Below are 21,138 nucleotides of genomic sequence, written 5' to 3'. Positions count from 1 at the left end.
AAAGGGAAGAAAGAAATGGAGTGACTCCAACTGTTGCATACACAGCGATGCATTTCCCGACTATTGAATTCACAGATGAAACCGACCAGAGGTTATTCGAGGTCCTCCTTGCAGCGGGCTCAAAGTTCACCAGTGACATGTCACAGCCACCGGCTTCATACAGAGACGGAGTGAATTTACCTGGAGGGAAGAGGGACGAAAGCACAGAAGCGGTCAAATATCACGCAAATAACGTTACCTTTCTAACCAAACTTTGTTACACTATTTATCTAAAAATATCTTCCGACATGTTAAGAACTAAACGCCAGCACAGACGTTTCATTTGATATTTAACGTTATTTATATAAAATAGCCTGGTAATACAATAACATATATGTAATAATATTTTATATTATATAATAATGCATATGACAGTGCTCACAAATGGAACATAATCAATACAAATAATCAAAATCAATAATTATGCAAAAGGATGCCAAAAACCCTCAGGGAAACTCAAGTACAGCTTAAAGAAAAGCTGAAAAATGAGAAAATATTTTAACGGAGCCAACAAAACAAAAAAAATAGCTTTAATTTAACATTTACAATGATTTACAGAGGTTGACAGGTTTTAAGAGTGTGTAGCTGAGTGAATTTGTAAAGTGTCAGAGTAATAAAGTTCATTCAAAAGACATTTTCATGGAAGATGCGCTGTAGAGCTCACTAGGCATCATGGGAAATGTCGTAGGACAGAGACAGACTGTCAGCTTCAAGGCAAGAGAAGGAGACTTAAGGTCCTAATGCCAATCTAACATACTATTACAAATTGCTAACCGAGTAAGCAAATCCTATGCATATAATACACACTATTGGCTGTTAATAAAATACATGTTTCTTTATATGGCACCAACATAGTCAGCAGCAATTCACGTTCAGAAGGATGAATACATTTAATATATATTAAATTATATATATAAATAAATTATATAAATAAATAAAAAACACAGATTCCTGAAAGGTGGAAATTAATTATGTTAATTAAGTGACATTGTACTTGGAGATGAAAAAACAAAGTAAAATGTAGCTTTTTACAGAAAGAAAATCAGATAAAGCGGACTACACAGAGGTCTCCATATTTCTCAAACTTTGCTCTAAAAAGGTTGGTTCTACATAATATTCTGCAGAACTTTGGCTGCTGGGGGTGATGCTATTGTTTTTATTGGCCCTAACGTTAATACAAGCGTTGGGCTTAATAGCGGCACGTCATGGTGACATAATCGTGGTGCTTGAAAAAGTAGTCTTATTGCCATAGCAACCAAAGGATGCTCCAAACCTTCCATTGTTTGACAACGGGATGGCATTTTTTTGTTATAAACCGGGCTATACCAAAAAAGCTTAATTCTTTAGCACCAAGAACCTGGGTTTTATCTGCCGCTGACCTCCAAGGAATATTTTCCCTGATTCCATGATATAGAAATACTATTATTTGGAACATTGCGAGATGTTCGTGACAGGTGGGGGTACACATGGAGACCCACTGAAAGTAGCGCATAGGAGTGAATAAATGTATAAAAAATAAAAAACTATCAAAAATCGTTTATTTATTTTTCTTATATTAAAAGAAAATTTATATAAAAAAAGAAAACAAAAACAAAAAAAACAACCCTGAGCAATAGAGCCAAAGACGTCCCGTCGGTTGCATTAATGAGCTGTAGGGGGGGAAAAATGACTTGTTTAATACAATAATTTACAGGGAAAAAAAAGAAAGTTATTAACCAGCGAAAAGCTCCATAGTCATACAGGATTCTGCAATGGAAACGTAAGTGAACGGCATTATTACCCAAAATGTGCTGCATTAAAACTTCCATGTCCCCAAGGTTACATAAGGCCTGCATACCAAGTTCATCGTGCAAACTGCTATTGCCTACGGCAGATGCATTGTCATGTGACGCTTCTAAGTGGACACTCCCATTTCTCACCAGCAAGGAGGCGCTAGCGCTGAGCACTGCAGCCTGGGAAGGGGGACGGGACTGGACTTTGACCTGGGTTGATGACTGGTGGCCTTGGTGACCATCTTGAAGGCTACAAGAAAACAGCGAACCGTTGAAGAAGAAAAAAAAAACGTACTCCATAAAGACGAACAACCCGAGAAAACGCCTTCTGCGTTACAGAACACGGACCCAATTAACAGTGCGGATGGGACGGAGACGCGCAAGGATGACCCACCAAGAAGAGCCGGGCCTTGTGATCTCTCGCCAACACAGAAAGGTCTTACCTGAACACCATCATTATAGGACAATGTGTAGGACATGGAAGGATTTTCCACCACCTCCCTACAAATACATCACAGTCAAAGGCTTCGTATCCCGATACGAATGGCTTGGGGTACGAGCAAGGCTCCCATCGCTCGCTATCTGACCTCTTTGCTATTCTCAAGTATTTTTAATACTCTTTAAACTTGGGTGAGAAGAACAGAAGCTGCCCAACTTCCGTTCCCGAGGGCCGACAGACTTGGGTTAAAAAGTAGGCCCCCGGCTTAAGGGCAAATTTAGGAAGTGACTCAGCACAGCGCAGAGGTGGGGTTTCACGCAGGATACGACATGGGGGATGTGCGGGCCAAAACGCGAGACCATTCTCTGTGCCAGTAGACACATATCCAGATGAAACACGGTTCTGGAACCTCAAAAGATCTGTCTCCTTGGGCTGCTTCTCTACCGCAACTGATGGACAGACGGGAGCCATGACTTTACCCCAAGTAACGGCATTCTCGCACCCAGGGTGCCATTTAACGCCCTGCCGGGAGGTCACAGGACTCTGCGGTACCAGCACGGCAGCTCCTGCGCATGCTGGGCGTTTGCCGAGCCCTGCCGTAGATGCGGATGAGCAGCTGTTCTCGAAATTACCATCAACAGCAAAGCGGCTGCTTGCGGAGTTAAGAGGCGAAGCGGCAGCTCCAGAGGGAAAGCATAAAGAGCGTTTATGACAACGGCTGCCAACCGTGACGCCACTTTGCAGAATGGATAAGAATCAAAAATACATCGCACGGTACGCAACAGGAGACAACATGCAGTAAGGAGGCAAAAACAGACAGCAAACCCTAACATATAAAGACAGGGGCGTCTGCTATCCTGCCCTCAAACAGACTCCGCTATTTGGACCATAACATCTATCGAGTGAAAGACGCTTTCTTGGAAACCCAACACCTCTTGCCCCGGACACAAATAAAGCGGCAGATCCATTAGAAATAGACCAGAATTATAAATGAAGGTAAAGGCATATATAAAGGTGATTAAACAATAAGAAAACAACAGCCTATGGGCCCATACTATCTTAATCGAGCTTCTATGGAGCTCATCATGTAACGGCCAATTCTGTTAACCCATAGGCTGTTTTTATGATTTAGAAATAATTGACTTAATATTATTTAAGAATTGTTATGGAATAAACTTAAATGAGCTAGGAAACAGAATAGGATTTAGCTTTTTGTGTCTGCAATCCAAGACACGCATGCACATTGCATACCCACAGTGCCATGCAAGACAGCCAACACAGGGCAAGGGGGGGGCACAAAGCAAGACATGCTCCCGGGGGGGGGGGGGGGCAGCACCGGCAAGGGTGAGGCTCGGGCGAACAGTTAAAAGCCTGCCGCATGCAGCACGGGGGAGCCGTCAAATACCGTACCTGAGGGGCGATCCGATGAGCGAGGCGGGAGGAGTGGGGTTACTCCCGGCATTGTGCCGGCGCCGGACCGCCTGGCGCCTAAATGTGCTGCGTTCGCGGCGGGATGTTACTGTCTCCTCACTGGCGTGTGCTGCGGCAGCAAGACAGAGACTTCAGGTCAAGATGCAACAAGTGGCTGGCAAGAATTTTATCGGCCTTCAGATTAAATATTCTGCCGCTTTACATCGTTTTGCAGGAAAAAAAAACAAAACACAAACCTCACGGTAATTCAACAAAACAAAAATGTATATACAAAAAATATATGGATTTCTATTTAACTGAAGAAATTTTCCACCACAGGTGTGACAATTACCTGTTTCAATTAAACCAACCAATAAAGAGCTCAGTTATTGTTTCTGTAATAATTTGGCTTATAAAAGCTTCCATTAGCTTTACAAGCAATAGTGCGATGAAGGAGAAACCTGGGATGGTATCAAACGAAAATAAGTCCCCAAAAAATAAAAATATATAAAAATAAAAACTCGTGGTATTAATAGAAAAATACAGAGTCCCTGAGTCAATTGTAAATTTCACATTTTGTACCAAAAACAATAATTTTTCTTCTTCTGTACAGGCAATGGAACGGCAAACGTCTGAGCTACTTAGGAAAGGAAGAAAATGCTCTTAAAAAGCCGACATGCACCGGAACGAGCAAATGAAAGCAATAAAATATTTGATTAGTGAAAGGAGGGATCATGGGGTGAACGGGCATCAGTTCCACGCATGGGGGGGGGGGGTCATCTATATATATATGTACTTGACGATGTACACTATTGTTCAAAGGTTTGGGGTCACTGAGCTGTCTTCATGTAAAACACAACATTTCTGGCTGTAACATAATAACAAAAGGGTTTTCCAACCATCAATTGGCCTTTTAAACTTAAATTTGGATCAGCGAACACAACGTGCCATTGGAACACAGGAGTGATGAGTGATAAAGGAGTGATGAGCGTGATAAAGGGCCTCTGTACGCCTATGAAGATATTCCATTAAAAATCAGACGATCATTTCTGAGTGACCCCAAACTTTTGAACAGTAGTGTATATGTAGTTTTCTGCTCCCGTAAAGTATTTCCGAGATGGCTACTAACATAAAACGGACGTTACGTATCACCTCGTATATAACGTCGGGTATAACATCTTCATTTTTACTTGGAAGAACGGATGCTGCGACAAACGGCAATTACATTGACTCGCATCTTATGTTGGTGCCACATAAATACACAATCATGATCAGTGCGCTGTATTTTGTCCAAGATTTAACTGCTAGCCATATCAACGTCAGAGGTATGCGAGCCATTCAATAATTAAAAAGCACTCAGCAAACAGAAATCCCCAAGCACTGGTTTTACTCAGGTCACTGATGTCACCTACATGAAATTTAACCGGTCCCCACAGCACGAGATAGCAGTAAGGAAAGGTTTGCCGATAAAGCAACTCCCTCATTACAAACCAATGACCTTAAATGAGCCCTCCGGGCCCGTTACTTATATCGAAGTCCATTTCGAATGGATTCCGGTGCATTTTGCAGCATGCAAATCCGTGCAGGCAAACTTTAGTAATTGGCGTTAGAAGGCAGGTCTTCTGCTTCGTGTAACTCCTCCCCCAGCTGTCTCTACTGAACGCATGGAGCATACTTCAGTATGCTTCCTGCACACCCACCCTCCCACACACAACGGTAGTGGAGCGGTCACTGGAATCAAGGGGAGTAGCAGCAGCCAATCACATGCATCGCTTCGGTGGCATTCATGCTGTTGGCTGCTTCTTCAGTGACTCGAATGGGAGTTCTACTGAGTAAGTTCAATAAACTAATGATGCTAAACTTTACCGGGGGGGGGCACGTGTATTTCAAATACGAGACAATATCACAGACAACTCGTTTCTAGGCACCTACCTCCAATGATCGCTTCTCTCTCTTCCACGTCCTGAAACGTAACCTGACTGGGCAAACTATTTCTCGACCGAGTGACGCATTCTAACTGAGAAGCTCGCCCTAACAAGGACAGCTGATCTAGCACTTCCCCCTCTTTGGCCTCGAGGTCAGATTTGGACGTCGTTAACGGTTTGATGCTCTCAGGAGCCGCCAGCCGATTGGCATCCCCCAAATTAACCACGGTGCCGCTGTCCAGGCTTAATACTCTGGCGCGACTCTTTGTACCGCCTGCGCTGGAAGTCCTGCGGGCGGAGCGTTTTTTGCCAGCGCCTTCGCAACTTAAGTGGGACCGTCTGGAATCCGTGCCGCGTTCTCGGATGTGATATTTCGTCCTCAGGGCACTGTATCTGGCCTCGGGAGACTGGCATGAATGGGAAGTAGTGCTGGAAGAGCTGTCGCTGCTGAAACGGTGGGCCGACTGCACGCTTGAGGTCCTGCTCAAGTCGCTTTGGTCGCTAGAGTCATCGTCGTGACAAAAGCCAGTGCTGCGAGGTTTGGTATCAGCTATGCCTTGAAAGGAAACGTATTCTTTGTGTCTACTGGCATCGAAACTGCTGGCTCGTTTTTTACCAGTCCGTCTACGGCATGACTTATGGGCCGAGGAGGTCCGGTGTATTAAACTTGATGATTTGGGCCGTACGTCGCTATCACGTTGTTTAATACCCGTTTCTTTGAAAGACCTCAAGTCCACTAAAATGACGGGTTTCTCGATGGGGTCATCTAGATTGACGGTAAGTTTCCCAGGTAGCCAGTCAGCCTGCGCAGTTAATTCATTCGCATGAGGGTTCTTGTTAGCTTCTTCTGATGCAGATGAGCTAAGACCTCTTGGACTCTGCACATCGTCGGACGTGTTGGCATCCTTGGCTTCCTGAGCGGTATTTCTTTCTACAGCAGTCCTCACGCTACTAGTCCTTTTATCTGTACCCGAGCTACGCTCCTCCTCGGGGTCGCTGCAATGGCTTCTCTTTGCAGCCGAGGCCTCTTCGTGTTCGGATAAAATGCTCTCCACGTGAGTTGAGCTCGTCTGCTCGCTCTTATAGCTACTGATGGTGCTATTGGTGTCCCTGTCCGTTCCGCTGCAGTAGCTTTCCGTGGATCCGCTGCTCCTCGTGCTGAGGCTCCGCAAGCTGTCCATGCTTTTGTCGGACTTGATGTGTCTGGCGCTGCCGTTTCGCGAAAGCTGCTGGGATCCTTTGCTTTTGAGGCAGTCTAACTGAAAAATCCCTGAAGCACAAGCGTTATCTACTAAAGAATCTTTGGACCCAGAATGTGGTTTGGAAGCTTCAAGTTCACTCACAGGATCCAGCCCGCGCCTTTGCTGATAGAGCGTAAAGTCAGTGAGGGACGTGTCTGGGAAAGCCACGGCAGAGCTCGATGTCCTCGGGACGCCCCTCGGTCTATGCTCTTTCCTGTACGAATGCGAATGCAACGGGACCAGCGAAGCCATTTCCGTGTCGCAGGCGCTGGACAGAGAGTGATCCAGATGGTGATGGTGACCGTGCGTGGGGACTTTGTCGCTGTAGTCTCTCACGAAGTCCCTGCCCCCAGACGAAATCGAAGGTTGAATGGAGACAAAGGAGTCATTGGATATCAGGCGGAAAAGCTTCTGATCCACAGACAAATCTGTTAATGAAAATGTAGAGATTTAGTGCGCAAAAAAAATAGATCACTTTCTTAATAGGAGTTTCTAGCGAAACCAGCCAAGAGGCACTTTAAGTTTATATGAACAGATGAAGCACCAAAACACGAGGGCAAGGGTAAACGAGGTTCACCTCACAGGCTCAGTGAAGTAGACTAGTCAGAGAGCGCTTGGATTACTTTGGGGTAAATCTACTCCCTAAACAGATCTATAGCTAATCTTCAATTCAGATTTCTGCCCCTTATTGGTCACATGGAGGATTTGTGTATATTTTGCTAGTGGCGTTCTCTCGCTCTCTGGAATTTGTTAATATGAATGATTTTATACATTTTAATAGATTTCATTCCCAACATTCATTCTTCTGTTCATTCTTAAACCGCGCAGGAACCACGTTCCAGACTCTTATGTCACATATAATAACTATTATCAGTAGGTTTCGTATAATGTTTAGAGCCAAGGCAACAAAAGAAAAGCCATCAACATGGTTACATTCCAGAACAAGCCCAGTAAAAGCACAAAGAATACAAATCACGTTTATCTTGGCCACCCAATAACTATAGTCGAGTAACCAAACCACTTGTATCGCGTCTATACAGAAGCACAATACCTGTTGGTGGGTTTTATAACGTGCCCAGGCTGGTTAGTCTGCGACTGAGGTCTAACAAGCATTTCCAAATCAATACATGAAATAAGGTACATAACGAGCGTTGGCGTTGAGAGTCTCCTTGCGGGGCTGCAGCTGAACATTCTGTACGGAGAGATGGACTCCCGGTGGAGTTGCGTTGAATGGACACCAGATGCATTTTTGCAAGGTTTACTATTGTTTAGTTTTTATACTCTGAGGTCTTCAGTTGATATTTCTTATTAGGCCAAGGCAGAAGACAAAAACGCATGAGAAGGGACGTCGGAGAGGTCTTCCTTACATGGGATCTTCTGATGGAATGGCTGAATTGGAAGTCTGCGGCAGGGGCATCATGAACTATGCATTGTATATCTTTATAGGTGGGCGATACCTGCAATATCCCTGAATAATGCATAGGTAAGGATTTATCTATGCATTTTACAGGGTCAACTGAGCCTCTCTCGCACTCGCTGTACTTAATATTCATCTGCAAAGCCCCGCTTTAGGAATTACGGCCTCGATATGCACACAACCACGTTTCAATAGAGTGCAATTATGCTTGATTATTATCGCCATACCGGTCATACAGAAAACACATCTGCACGTGCATATTTTTACCTTGGTCTTCCATTCCTTCTTTGCACAAACTATAGCTCTGGCCAAGGCTCAGACTGATATCATCTGAGGTCTTTGCAGCATCTGTATCCCCTGCAGAGACAAGAAGCGTCACACACACGCGACCCATGCCATTGCTCACCGGCTCACGGCACTCGGATAAACACGGAGGACGCTATTGAAACCAATGACACAGATCACATCTGTAGGAAAGCACATTGTAGCGGCAAAGGAATCGCGAGCTTTGCAATCGTGCCAGGATAAAAAAGCACTTGCCTCGTCGAAAAGGTGAAAGTTTACTCAACAGAAGGCCTTATATGTTTCTGTAACATTTCTAACACAACATGGTCATCAGTGCAATGCCTGGGGGCTGCAGGACGCCAAGCGGTTAACTTACTCGACTATAAAGAAAACGGTTGAGGTTACTGATCACATGGACAAAATATCCTTCTCTGCTGGTGAGTGTTCACGGGAAAAACAGACAAAAGTCTACTTCCGAGCGAGTTCTCCAGCACGGTGTCGAGATCAAACATTCTGGTGTGCGTACATTAAACGCCCACAAAACTGCAAGTGTCAAGTATCCAATGGTCCACCCATTCAATGTTTTTTTAACTTTTAATTATATATTTTTATTATTTTATTCTTTTTATATCAACACGCATGCATTTTTAAAGCACGAGTTGATAGAAGTCAAAATAACTGCTTAGTATATTCTGCTAATTGCAAGGATTCAGGTTCCTTGAATTATGCATTATACAGGGCCAGCCAAGTTCACTAGGGTTGGACCTTCATAATACATAAGGACGCGAAGGGTGTTAATAAATGCATTGATAATATTTAACAAGACTCGTACCTTTGCTGGTCGATGCTGCTCCATATCTAGCCATTCCAACCTGTTTAGAAAACAGAATTAAGTTAAGGAACGTTCTCTATTGATTGCTTTTGAAATCAGGCATTATGACTTTAGTTATTTTTTTCGTTCTCCGTTCATACATGATTGCTTGGGTCCAACCCGGAGTAGGAATTCCGCGAACTGCATCCAACAGGAGGAGTTGCTTCTCGTACGAACTCGGACATCTCGATTCCTCCGCCAGGGTCACTGCCACAAAAGAAGTCATACTCAGAAATCAGACCGTCCAACTTCCGGTAGGAAGAAACTACATGGTCAAAGTCATTCATTAAGATCCATGGATGACAGAAGTACCGCGGTGGCTCCACACTTAGAAGCTAAGTCTTTGGGATTAATATATTTAGTATAAATCATTAAAGACATCCATGTGTCCGTTACAATATAACCAATACCAACTTTAATATATAGTCGAGGTCTCTTAAAGATGCTTGTGGGAGCACCGCCAACATCTGCCAGCGAAGAACGCCCCTGGCTCCAGGTGCGCAGCTTACCCAGGTCCATTGCTGTCTTCTCTTCTGGCAGAGCTGTCACTCCGTTCGGCCTTTGCCACTCTCTCCGTCAACTCACTGGCGCTCCTCTCTACAATCTCTCCTTCATCCAGAGCCCTGTGTAAGCGATAGTTCACCAGCTTCAAGACAATGAAGACGGCAGCTACCACCGGGCAGTAGACGGCCACGATCACCAGAGAAGACGGGAGTGCCTGAAGTGAAAAGGGGTCAAACAATCAATCAATGGTTCATCCAATACACATCTCAAAGGGCTTACCCAAGACTAAAAACGGTATGTGTCATTGGTGAGAGGGTCCCTATACAGGCACTGGGGGGCTTATGGCGGTGTCAGCAGCGACACCACTGGAAGGGAATACCTGAACGGAAACCCAATGAGGGCTTTTAACACCCAATTCCTCAATTCGGGGAAAAATAAAGCCAGGTACCAACAATAAGACTCCAAGCTCTCACTAGACAGACAGACCTCTCATGTATCTGTAGGTAAGTCTGCCCCACTTTGCGGTCACACTTTAAAGGACATAACACGAAGTCAAGTTTTTAAAATTATTTAATGTTCAAGAGGACACATCACTTATGGACACTACAATGTATCATATTGATGTAAATGTGCGTTAAAAGCGGAGGATAAATGCAGACATGCCGCCACCGTTCTGAGCAGTCTGGGAGCCAGTCTACAGTAGGCTTTCAGTTGTCTCATATCCCTCGCCTATATCTGCTCCTTTAGCTCCCTCTTGACCTTCGCACTAGTCGACTCGCTAGGAGAACGTGAATCCTATCAGTTTACAGCTGAGAAGGAATGGCAGCTGATGTGAGGTCATCAAAATAAAGATCCTGCAACTTCCTCCTGACACGCAAACACAAACATGCTCTATTATATACGACATGATTGTGGCTCGAGTGGCAGCAGACTATTTTCACGCGATGACAGAGCACGCGCTAGCAATATTACCCTTGTACGTTAGTTACCCAACGCAGGCCTGGGCAATTACCTCATCATTACCGCATCATTACACAATACCAGGAGGCCTTAAAGGAGCCACTCAGTCAGCAAGCGGGATGCAACGCAACAGGTGGCAGTTTTATGGTGCATGCCAACAATACCAATGAAGAGAAGAAGAAAAAAGGACTATTTAAGTTGTTTCGGAAGGGGGGGGTCAAATTACAATCCCAAAAAAATTTAAAAAAGAAAAAATTAATCCAAAACCCAGCTCTGTACACATTGAGGTTTCCCACGCATCTTACTTGTCACAATACCACCACACCTTCATGTAAGAAAAGGCTCTACGGGAACAGAGCCAACGAGCGGAACAGCTACTGCTTATTCATGACGATGCAAAGCTAGGCCAGGCAGTCAATTAGAATTATCCCGGCGAAAACAGACCCGTGAGCCTCCGATGAATCGATACGGAACCTCGGCACTCCAGCCGAGAGAAACGGCCTCGCTCAGCACACGCGCCGGAAAACCACACATTCTGTCTAAGAACGGCAGCGAGTCTGAGTCATTTCCTTTCCAGGGAGAAAAGGGAGCAAAGAAATACTCAATGGCTAACTCACGCTTTATTTTGACAACCAATAAGTGTTTTCACGCTGGCCGACATGAAAAGCAGAAGCTGTTGGCGTGGTGGACTGGGAACGATCAGAGGCCCCTGGCTACAGAGAGAAAGGAGAGGAGCTCAGGCTGACGGGGCCTTCAGGATGCAGACCTTTAATCGTGGCTTCTGTGGACAACAATAGCTGGATATTTGTTGGGCGGCGGAGTTCCTTGTCAAACGAGGTTAGACCCCACGGGAAGACAACCTATTGAGTGCTTACGTTGGCAAAAAGCAGCAAAATCCTGACAAAAGCCCAGCTTGCAAATTCACTTAGAAGGATTCAAGGTGACTTGGGGTCTCACTCCGGTTACATTATATAAAACCAAAACAAAAATAGGGGGTCATAGGACTATTAACCAGGATTGCATCTCCTCTTCCACCACCCAGTGCACAGCGGGGTAAGGAGCAATTAAAAAGAACCTTGGGGGGGCGATTTACACCCCATCCCTATGGAACCCACGGACACCCAGCCATTCCTCATCCAGCCATATAAACATCGTCCCTACAGGGCATCTATCCCACCCTTTAGGGTAACGCGGTGTTTAGGAACAAAACACTAACACGATAAGGAACCGTGTAACAGATTGTGCAGACAGAGCCTTTACTCGCAGTCCGTGAGTCATCCTTGAATAAGAAAACAACTCACACAGACAATGGTTTTATGTGAAGCTTTCTCCTGAGTAATAAGTCAGAAGCTCCACCAAATCACTCGCGCTCTGTGGGAGACCTCGTGGGTGTAAAGGTCACCTGGAACCAAAACACATTTAGTTTGTTAAGCGCTAACCTATTTGGTGTATTCCGGTGGGAAGGTGAGGGGCCATCATAAGCCCAACTAATTTAACAGACATCGGATATTGCATTGGACCCTGGGAAGAGAGCCCAAAATGAAGTTTGAGGTATGTTTCAGTGACCCGGTATTTAGAGACCAAGATTTAACAGGGTTTATTCACAAAAGGGAGAGTTGTGTTTCAGCTCCTTGATTTCACAAAATGTTATGAAGATCAGAGTCATGTTGCTGGCCTCGATGATCTATGGTTTCTTCACCCTTGGATTATACATTACACAGGGCCATCTCAGCCTTTATCCTGGAGACACTTGCCAGTGCTGGCCCTTCATAATGAATCGCAAATGTAGAAAAAAAAGCCACAGCCTTCTAGCAAACAAATCCTTTATCGAGTACACCCTATTGTCGCTTCACTTTCCAAGTGGTCCTGTTCTCACGTAATGACAAACCGAGAAGCAAATAGAACATTAGAGCGGAGAAGACAGTTGGGTTCCTTGCTTTGGTGTTAATGAAGTCAAAGAAGAACAAATTCAGGACACAGTCAGATACACAATAAGTTTTTTTTTTCTCACAATGGACACAAAATCCAAACATTGACCTTCCCAACAAAGTGAAGCCAACCAGTCAAAAGTCAACTCTCTCTTCAGCCAGCAGACCCTTGAAGAGTCCACTGAAAGGCTCTCAAGTCATCCATATATCCAAAGCGTGAAGACACAAAGGAACGGGGAACATCGGTTGTGCTCTATATTAAACATTAAGGTAGTGGCCTTTTAAATAAAAGGAAACCGCGCATGAGTGCTCGTTTACATATTGTGAATATTCCTACCCTCCCCGCTGACAGACTGAAATTTGAACTGCCCTGAGAAGAGGACATTTCACCGCGAGCGTTCCATGTCGTAAGCCCTTCCTGGCGACTGCGCTTCACAATGACCTGTTATGAAAACGGGCCGCGAAACAATAGCTGCCGCCATGGCTACTGTCAGAAATCATTCAGCGACGTGGTCTGGGTTTTGTTTCAAAATTAGACATCTCGGGAAGCTTTAAAAAGAATGCCGTTTAACCCCTCGTAAGGATGCAGGAACACTTGGAGACGCAGGCAGGTTGTGCATTTTAGAACAAAGACTCACGTCCTTCCCAGAGGAAACACACACACTCTTTTCTCATGGACAGGTCGGGCTTCCTTTCAAACAATGACGGCCACTATAACGGATTAGCCTTTACTATTAAGACCAAACACACACGTTAAACATAGTTATTCTTATATTTCGCATCCCCTTCTCTCTCTCATCCTTTCTCTCTCTGCCCCGTCGCTCCTTTGATTCATCTCCCCACTTATCCATCAACCCCTAAATGTCCCGTCTGCCCTGGACCTTGCCCACCTATCCCTGGACTGCACAACACCTCTTCTGAGCATCAATATAGAAGTCTATCACCCCCCCCAACTCAAGGTTCTACTTAAACTAGATCCTTACTTTGTGATGAAAGATCTGATCTCACAAGAACATAAGAGCCACCATCTTTACCAGGGGTTGACAGATCCACAAAGAACATACCAGCCAGGGAGCCAAGCTAAATTTCTATAGTAAAGACATGGATTTTTAGGATTAAAAGAGGTTTTTGTAATAGGAAATTTAATCTGGGGGAAAAATAAACAAGCTGTGTCCTAAAAAACCCAATTTGGTAAAACAAGGAAAAAAAAAAAAAATACCAACAAAATTCCCTATTTACTTAGGCAGAAAAACGATCAATGTGTTTATAACAAACCCACTCAAACCTGTGAGGAACGAACTTCAAATAAAAGTATAGATATAGATGTTATATAGATATATAATATATAACAGATATCACATAAATGATGTGGAAGCAGATGGTCTCCCATCATCGTCCAAATCGTTTAAAAGACAGGTTTAAATACCCAAAATCTGTAGCGTATGACAGCGAGTACGCGGCCAAATCACGGGGGGGATTAAAATGCCTCCGTTGTAAACCGCTGGCAGGATTACCATTCGACAGCATGCCCTCTTACACCAAACACGACGATCCTGAAGGGCATTAGTGCGGCTATACCTTCCCCCGGGCCGCAGATACCAAGGAAACCCTGAAAGCCATAGCCAGAGAGGGGCATTCAAGCACATGAGTTTCTCATTCACTGCCCCAAACAGCATTGATACCAAAACATTATCCATTACGGCTCATTAGCCAATTTGCTGCTTGTTAGAAAGCTGCAGCTCCAGAGCTGCAGTGCATCATGCCCAAACCACTGGCAGGAGAAAGCTCCTACCCCATGGAGATCTCACAAAGCAGGGCCGGAGGTGGCTCGGGGCAAATGGTTACGCTGCTAGGCATGGAACGCATCTCCTGCAAGTCGGGGAGCGAACCCCTCTATCAATAAGAGGCGGAGCTTCCAGATTTAAGTGCATACGATGGCGTATGGTTATTTCCTATGACTTTTAACCCCTACCTCTAGGGGCAGAACGCATTGTGGGTGTGCAAACTGTTTGCTTTGCTAGTGCCTGGGGAAATCACCACGGCAACAACAGTGTTCCTGGTAATCGGATGAGTGGCTGCTATGGTAACAGAAATACCTTCATAGCTTTGCCCCAAGGGCTTAATATATGATGGGGGTTAAGATGCTTAAGCAACAACAATTTTCCTAATTTTCACTAATTTAGCTCTTCTTTAAAGCGTACCAATACAGCATAGAATACCTCAGACGTGTTACTAAGCGTGTTGCGCGATTTATAAATAACATTAATTGGCCGTCACGGTTTTGCTAAGCCCAGGAGAGAGCGTCTCGTAAAACGAAGCAAACACGCCGCGGTTTATTGAAGAGTAATAGTCGTGCGTTCATTGCGTACGGGTGAAACGGTCTGCGATCCTGGAAAATTCTCCAGAACCCCCTCCATATGTATTTGCCCCCTCTTCTCTACCCCCCCAGACCCGGCTGGGGGCCACATAGGCCAAACCCATCCCCTTGCCGATGATAGACTTTCCACAAGTCAGTCGAGGCTCTGCGGCCGCTGCGGGGGGGATTCAGAGATCCACGTGCCTTCCGATAGGAGCGTTTCCCTATCGACCCCACTTACTACCCCCGATAACTCTCGCTTTAGTGAATAGAGCCCTTTTATGCTCGGTTAACCTCTGCTCATTTCTGTAATGGAAATGTTATCGTCATTTAGATAAACCTTCAATCCAGCCTCTTTTTGTTTGTTTTTTTAACCCAAATAATTTGGAATAAAAAAGTTTACGCAGCAAGGAGCACTAAAATCTAATAAATAGGTAAAAACTCCTTATATAAACATATATGATCATTTTAATATGCAAGCTCTGATGCACAAGTTTATTTCCGATACAATAGACCATTAAAATTAGCATTCGGGAACACGACGGCACCTCTCTTTCGCAATACATCCAATAAATATAGGAATTCTTTTCTACGTTCAAATTCACACCGCACATTAGATCAGACATTAACCAGGAATACACAGCAGGAATACAGATCCTATACCATGACCACACTAAACAAATAAGGGGCAAGTAAGAACCCCACACGATAAATACCCCCAAAGCCATCATTTAGGGATAATAAAATGCAGGCAGGAGCCTATATATAAAAAAGGAGAACGTATCCGGAACGTTTGAAATCAACACGCTTTTGTTTAAATGACATGTAATATTCCTTCGAGGTGTTGACGATAAAAATATTCTACGTGGTTATTTAAAATGATAAAATCTAATAGATTAACTCTTTTTAGGGGTACATATTGTCAGCCTTTAGACAATAAGACGATGGATAAGCTGTATGAACATTCAAAGGGACTTAACTGCCCCCGACACCCGCTAAAGTAGAAGGGAGAGCTTTCTGCGCATGTGAACAGGGGCCCGAGCAGACCCCCGCCAAGTACCAGCGCTAGACCTGCCTGGCGGCAGGTATATGACGTACCGGGAGACGGTACACGGCCAAACACGTCTGCTACACAGCATGTAGCTGGGGGCAGGCGTATGTGGAGGGGCTTCTACAGGATCACCCCTCACGGATTTACTAAAAAGGGCCACTGCCAATAATGAAAGCATATATAATGGCTGAAGGTTCCCTTTAAATATACACATTACATATATTATATAATATTTATACGTTGTATGGAAACTGACAATAATGGAATAAACGAGCTGCTGATGATGAGCAGTGAATACCCCTGCCCTCCATGAAGGCGTTCACGCTACAGCAATGGCCCCCCTGCCCCCCAGCGGCCTGGCAGTGCCCTTTACTGGTGACACTCTTCCCGGTGCTGCTCGGGCTGTGGCATGGCGGCAGGCCTCGGGAGTAGCAAACATGGTGGAACGCAGGCCACACTCACCATGTACAGGGTGAACGGGAAGCAGAGCAGGAAAAGCCAGATATAGAGATGCAGGGTGTTGACGAAGGTGCTCTGGTGGGGGTCATAATACCAGCCCCCGGTGATGGAAGCCCAGACTCCCTGGCGGAGGATCTGCAGCGTCTGAGAGCCCATGGTCCTCCCTCAACCCGAAGCGGGTCTCCGCAAACAGCGCCCCTCCGGGGGCGCCTTCACCTCCCCGTCCGTAAAAGAAGAGGGCTTCGGCGACGGGAGATAGGCCAAGGCGGCCTCACAGCGGCCATTTTATCTCCTCTCACCCCCCGGAGGAAGCTCGGGTCCGCCAGCAACGAGCGGCCTTAGCCTTCAGCACCCAATATCCCTTCAGCCCAACCATAGAGTGCGAGCTAGAAGGGCTACGAGCCCGAGAAGAGAACGTTTAAGGGATCTAGCACCACCTATCGGTCATTAGCGATCCTACACCAGCTTCTAATACAATGTGACAAAGTGCACTCAATGTTTATATTATGAACTCCTGGAAACAATTTGATTCATTTTATTTCAATGTTTGCTACTTTAATTTACTACTGATTGATAACATTTTTTTCTACCTATAATTATTACCCCACCCATGCATAAAGCGCTGCAGAATAATACAATGGTGCTGCATATAGATAAATACATAAGATGAAGAATTGACTTCAGTTATTAATACTCATTTATTAGGCTGCAATCATATATATTTTCCATCGGACAGGAGGAGCTGTTGCCCCAAGATGAGGGGTACGGTTCTGCCGCCTAGTGGTACTGCCCGTGCACCTCCTTCTCCTTGTGGTAGAGGATGTAAGGTCAGTGCAGGACAGGCCCTCCAGCCCTGCCCCGTGCACCAAGGGCCCCAGTTATGGCTCTGTGAGAATGTATACGACTCAAAAGCACAGGGACAGCACAAAGTAGCATGTTTTGTGAACTGGGTCTAGGGTGGTAGGTCCAAGGGGTGGCAGCACTACTGGGCATCAGGCACCTTGGTGCCCTCCAAGCTGATGCCCATTCACACAAGCTGCCCTCCATCGAAGGGGTCTTTGGTTTGGCTAGCACGGACATCCGAGGCACCTGCTCTTCATCCTACACAACCTTCTAACGCAGAGCACCGAGATATAGCATCTCTGCAAAAAGATCAAGCAGCTGCTTAGCCGTCCCGTTGGCTTAACTGGCCTTCTGGAAAACATAGGAGCGATGTCACATTCATATAAAGCATATATTAAAAACAAAACACCAGCTTGTGATCACAGGTATCACACCCCTTAGTTTTTATGTAATCATTTTATTAGTAGAGACGGCCCCCGTAATCTTTTAACGTAGAGATGGCCTTGGCCCATTCGTCCACCACTTGGAGATCCCTCCGCCCTGGTAAGGGGATTTTATCAGCTTGCTGATGCTAGAAGGAACAGGCCTTGGACAGCCATGTATAAAAGTACAACACCCACAACTATTACAAATGTGAAAGAAAGGACATCTTTGCCTATTTCAAGTATTTCTACATTCCACGCATGGGTGGCGATTGTGTTGACAGGCTATGCCACATACATGTACCTAATGCAATTTTTCTAGCAGCTAAACTCAGTTGTGATTGGGGTCAACTATAGCTTTAATATCTCTTATTACCTCACTGGGGCTTTCTTACGCTTATAAATTGAACCGTGAGCCTAATTATCATCATACCCCTTTTAGCTGCCTGTTATAGACCCGTCTTATCCAACAGGCAATGTTAACGTTACCCTAGAGGGACGCTTTGATCGTTCCTCGCTGCCAGGCCAGTTTCTACAGATATTGAACTCTGGCGCATGTGCTGTAGGAACGACCGAAACCTCTCTTCCACATTTGATCTTCAGCGATGACATCGAAAGGAACGCCAAACCTAATCAACAGGCTTTATAACCTTCCCCCCCCTCACCTGAAGCCTATGTCATTAACACACCTGACCTAATCAACAGGCTTTATAACCTTGCCCCCCCCTCACCTGAAGCCTATGTCATTAACACACCTGACCTAATCAACAGGCTTTATTACCTTGCCCCTCCTCACCTGAAGCCTATGTCATTAACACACTTGATCTAATCACCAGGCTTTATAACCCTGCCTCTCAGTAACATGGGATTGGGTTCATTAAATTATATTGCCTGAAGGGGAAGGTTATGCTGGTTGCTCGGTGGTACCGGTGTACCTGAGTACTATCTAGGAGCATGCCTCCTACTCTGCTGCTTACGGTGAGATGTCGCTGCTTTGTTTAATATACATATATTCAAGCATTCAGCTTTTGACTGATTTGTGTATTGTTTCTATCGCTGTGTTTTTATGCTCCTGAAGTCCAGTAAGGCCCGGAATACGATGATGCCCTGTGTAAGCATCAGAAGCATCTCTATGCACCCACAAAGGTCTGCTTCCCTTGTTGGCCTGGTCGTACGATCTACAATGGTTAGTGGTCTATCAGCCATGTGCACCACCTCCAGACCTTTATGCTACTCACCAAGGTCAGGATACAAGTTCTATTCTAAGAATTCTGCTTGTTTTTATTTTTTCACCCCATTGTAACTGTTTTATTGTCTTTTCATGTTCCCCCTTGCTATTTAGTTATGGGTATTACCACCGGCCACCACTGGATGTCATGCTCTACTTTCACCTGCTTGGGAACTTCGCTGCATACATAAACACCAAAACCTATTGCAAGGAGCGCACGTAAGGAAAAAAGGCATATACAAAGTTAATCTTTATTAAACAATATGATTTAACATATAAGAAAATATATATAATATAAAAGCATCTTGGCACCAAGACACGTATGGGAAGGTACATATGAACAGGGGCACAGGACTACGGGAACTAGGATGTAAATCTGTATGTATATGAAGGCACAAATAAGAAACGCAAGGATGACCACAGCGATAAAGTGAAAAGGAACAAATGAAATAACATACAGCAATGGTGCATCGGTGCTCAAAAGTTACTAACCAAACCAAGAAAAAAGGCTGAACACAGCAAAAAGCCTGGTAATGAATGGTGCCAAGTCCCAACGTACCAACCCCCACGTATGTCTCGCTGCAATAAGATTCACTGCATACGAATGGTGAAAATAAATCAGCAAGTTTTTCTTTGGATTGTATATTTAGGTATCATAAATTCCTATAAATCTGTATTCTAAATCCACATCATAGATCCCTCTCATAAATCCACATTATATATCCGTATCATAAATACACATTAACTATCCATATTGGAAATTCATATTATATATTTGTATCTTAAGTCCATGTTATAAATGTGTTGTATATCCGCATCATAAATTCATATTAGCAATTTATATCGTATATCCACATCATAAATCCATATTGTATATCCATATTTTATATCTATCATTAATACATATTGCATATCCGTATTATATCATAAATCCTTATTAGTCTGTATCATAAATCCATATGATATATCCATAGTATATTACAAACCCATATTATAACTATTATATATCCGTATCACAAATCCATATTATATATCTGTATCAAATCCATATGATATATACATAGTATATTACTTATCCATATTATATATATCCGTATCACAAATCCATATTATATAGATCCATATTGTATACCTGTATCATAAATCCATATGATATATATAGTATATTACAAATCCATATTTAAATCCATATTATATATCTATCATGAATCCATATTATATTAGAAATCCATATTATATATCTGTCATGAATCCATATTCTATTAGAAATCCATATTATATATCTTTCATGAATCCATATTATATTAGAAATCCATATTATATATATCTGTCATGAATCCATATGATATTAGAAATCCATATTGTATATCCGTATCATGAATCCATATTACATTAGAAATCCATATTGTATATCCGTATCATGAATCCATATGATATTAGAAATCCATATTGTATATCCGTATCATGAATCCATATGATATTAGAAATCCATATTGTATATCCGTATCATGAATCCATATGATATTAGAAATCCATATTGTATATCCGTATCATGAATCCATATTATATTAGAAATCCATATTGTATATCTGTATCATAAATCCATATTGTATACATAAAACATGTTTATTTTTGTCTCCAAGAACAGATATTAACCCTTTGAAAGCCAAAGAAGTAACCGAAAGCACCGCACAGATCGGAACGAAATACTTGTTTATAAACCTGAACCGTGAATGAGACTTTTCTTCCTCTATGGTCGGTTTCACCCTCACGTAAATGATCTGTTCGTTCATTTTTATTTATTTTTATGAAAAAATGAATAGTGACCGAAAGCCAGATCCAAATAAATGTATCCAACGTCAGAGCAGAAAATAAATGCTTAAAGCAAATAACAATGGATACAAAACAGTTAGTCCTAAATATGTAAAGACTCAGACCTTAATCAGTCGTTGGTCTCGTCTTGCGTTCTGGAGCCATATGCCTTAATT

The 21,138-nt window shown here is 43.8% G+C and overlaps 1 protein-coding gene across 6 annotated transcripts in view; it reads right to left on the bottom strand.

Annotated features, from left to right (window-relative positions):
• PCNX1 (pecanex 1) overlaps window positions 1-17,013 on the bottom strand; it is a 30,425-nt gene extending 13,412 nt beyond the window's left edge. For 3 of the 6 annotated variants that reach the window (XM_053475650.1, XM_053475651.1, XM_053475656.1), the window contains exons 1-9: window positions 16,661-17,013; window positions 9,909-10,117; window positions 9,501-9,606; window positions 9,361-9,400; window positions 8,511-8,600; window positions 5,593-7,254; window positions 3,661-3,790; window positions 1,820-2,061; window positions 87-180 (exon numbers count right to left, since the gene is read on the bottom strand). In XM_053475650.1, the coding sequence (XP_053331625.1) occupies window positions 87-180; window positions 1,820-2,061; window positions 3,661-3,790; window positions 5,593-7,254; window positions 8,511-8,600; window positions 9,361-9,400; window positions 9,501-9,606; window positions 9,909-10,117; window positions 16,661-16,813 (2,726 nt within the window). In that variant the 5' untranslated portion in view covers window positions 16,814-17,013. The remainder of the gene's footprint in view (window positions 1-86; window positions 181-1,819; window positions 2,062-3,660; window positions 3,791-5,592; window positions 7,255-8,510; window positions 8,601-9,360; window positions 9,401-9,500; window positions 9,607-9,908; window positions 10,118-16,660) is intronic. The other 3 variants (XM_053475653.1, XM_053475655.1, XM_053475652.1) reach the window with 2 other exon arrangements.
• Window positions 17,014-21,138: the final 4,125 nt, after the last annotated feature.

Source organism: Spea bombifrons, chromosome 9 (genome assembly GCF_027358695.1).
Source record: "Spea bombifrons isolate aSpeBom1 chromosome 9, aSpeBom1.2.pri, whole genome shotgun sequence".
Lineage (NCBI taxonomy): Eukaryota > Metazoa > Chordata > Amphibia > Anura > Pelobatidae > Spea > Spea bombifrons.
Note: the sequence above shows the minus strand (reverse complement) of the source record. Positions and strands in the feature narration are given on the sequence as shown.